Source organism: Perkinsus marinus (genome assembly GCF_000006405.1).
Source record: "Perkinsus marinus ATCC 50983 genomic scaffold scf_1104296962334, whole genome shotgun sequence".
NCBI lineage: Eukaryota > Perkinsozoa > Perkinsida > Perkinsidae > Perkinsus > Perkinsus marinus.
Window position 1 is genome coordinate 1 of NW_003205449.1, and position 948 is coordinate 948.

At 48.5% G+C, this 948-nt stretch overlaps 1 protein-coding gene across 1 annotated transcript; it reads right to left on the reverse strand.

Moving 5' to 3' along the window:
• Positions 1–24: 24 nt before the first annotated feature.
• Pmar_PMAR010006 (polyubiquitin, putative) lies at positions 25–865 on the reverse strand (the record flags this gene model as incomplete). The annotated part of the gene is made up of 1 exon (XM_002771910.1): positions 25–865. The coding sequence occupies one exon, from the start codon at positions 863–865 to the stop codon at positions 173–175; it is 693 nt and encodes a 230-aa protein (XP_002771956.1). The 3' UTR covers positions 25–172.
• Positions 866–948: the final 83 nt, after the last annotated feature.

The window sequence follows — 948 nt, forward strand, 5'->3', positions numbered from 1 at the left end:
GCGTTTCTATTAACCTAGTACATATGCTCGTATAGAATAGCAGTAGCAGCAAGACCCCAATTGTCAATTATTATATAATACTAGAGGAGCTCACTAGGTAGTCGACGCCACTGTATCGGCTGACCAGCCGACACTAACGGTGTATTTTAATAAACTACAGAACTCAGAATGCTCACAGACGGCCACCTCGCAGGCGGAGCACCAAGTGAAGGGTGGACTCTTTCTGGATGTTGTAATCCGATAAGGTACGTCCATCTTCGAGTTGTTTACCAGCGAAGATGAGACGCTGCTGATCCGGAGGGATACCCTCCTTGTCTTGAATCTTCGCCTTCACATTCTCGATGGTATCAGAGGCTTCCACATCAAGAGTGATGGTCTTGCCCGTGAGAGTCTTCACGAAGATTTGCATCCCACCCCTGAGACGGAGAACAAGATGCAATGTAGACTCCTTCTGGATGTTATAGTCGGACAAAGTGCGACCGTCTTCAAGCTGTTTACCAGCAAAGATGAGACGCTGCTGATCCGGAGGGATACCCTCTTTGTCTTGAATCTTCGCCTTGACATTCTCGATAGTATCAGAGGCTTCGACATCGAGAGTAATGGTCTTGCCCGTCAAGGTCTTCACGAAGATTTGCATACCACCTCGCAGGCGAAGAACCAAATGGAGGGTTGACTCCTTCTGGATGTTATAGTCGGACAGAGTGCGACCGTCCTCCAACTGCTTGCCGGCGAAGATCAAACGCTGTTGATCCGGAGGGATACCCTCCTTGTCTTGAATCTTCGCTTTGACATTCTCGATAGTATCAGAGGCTTCGACATCGAGAGTGATGGTCTTGCCCGTGAGAGTCTTCACGAAGATTTGCATGGCTGAGTGAGCTTGAACACAAATACGGCTACCAAAAACAGCAAATCAACAGCGAGTTGGTCTACAGACACACCATAGAGGCG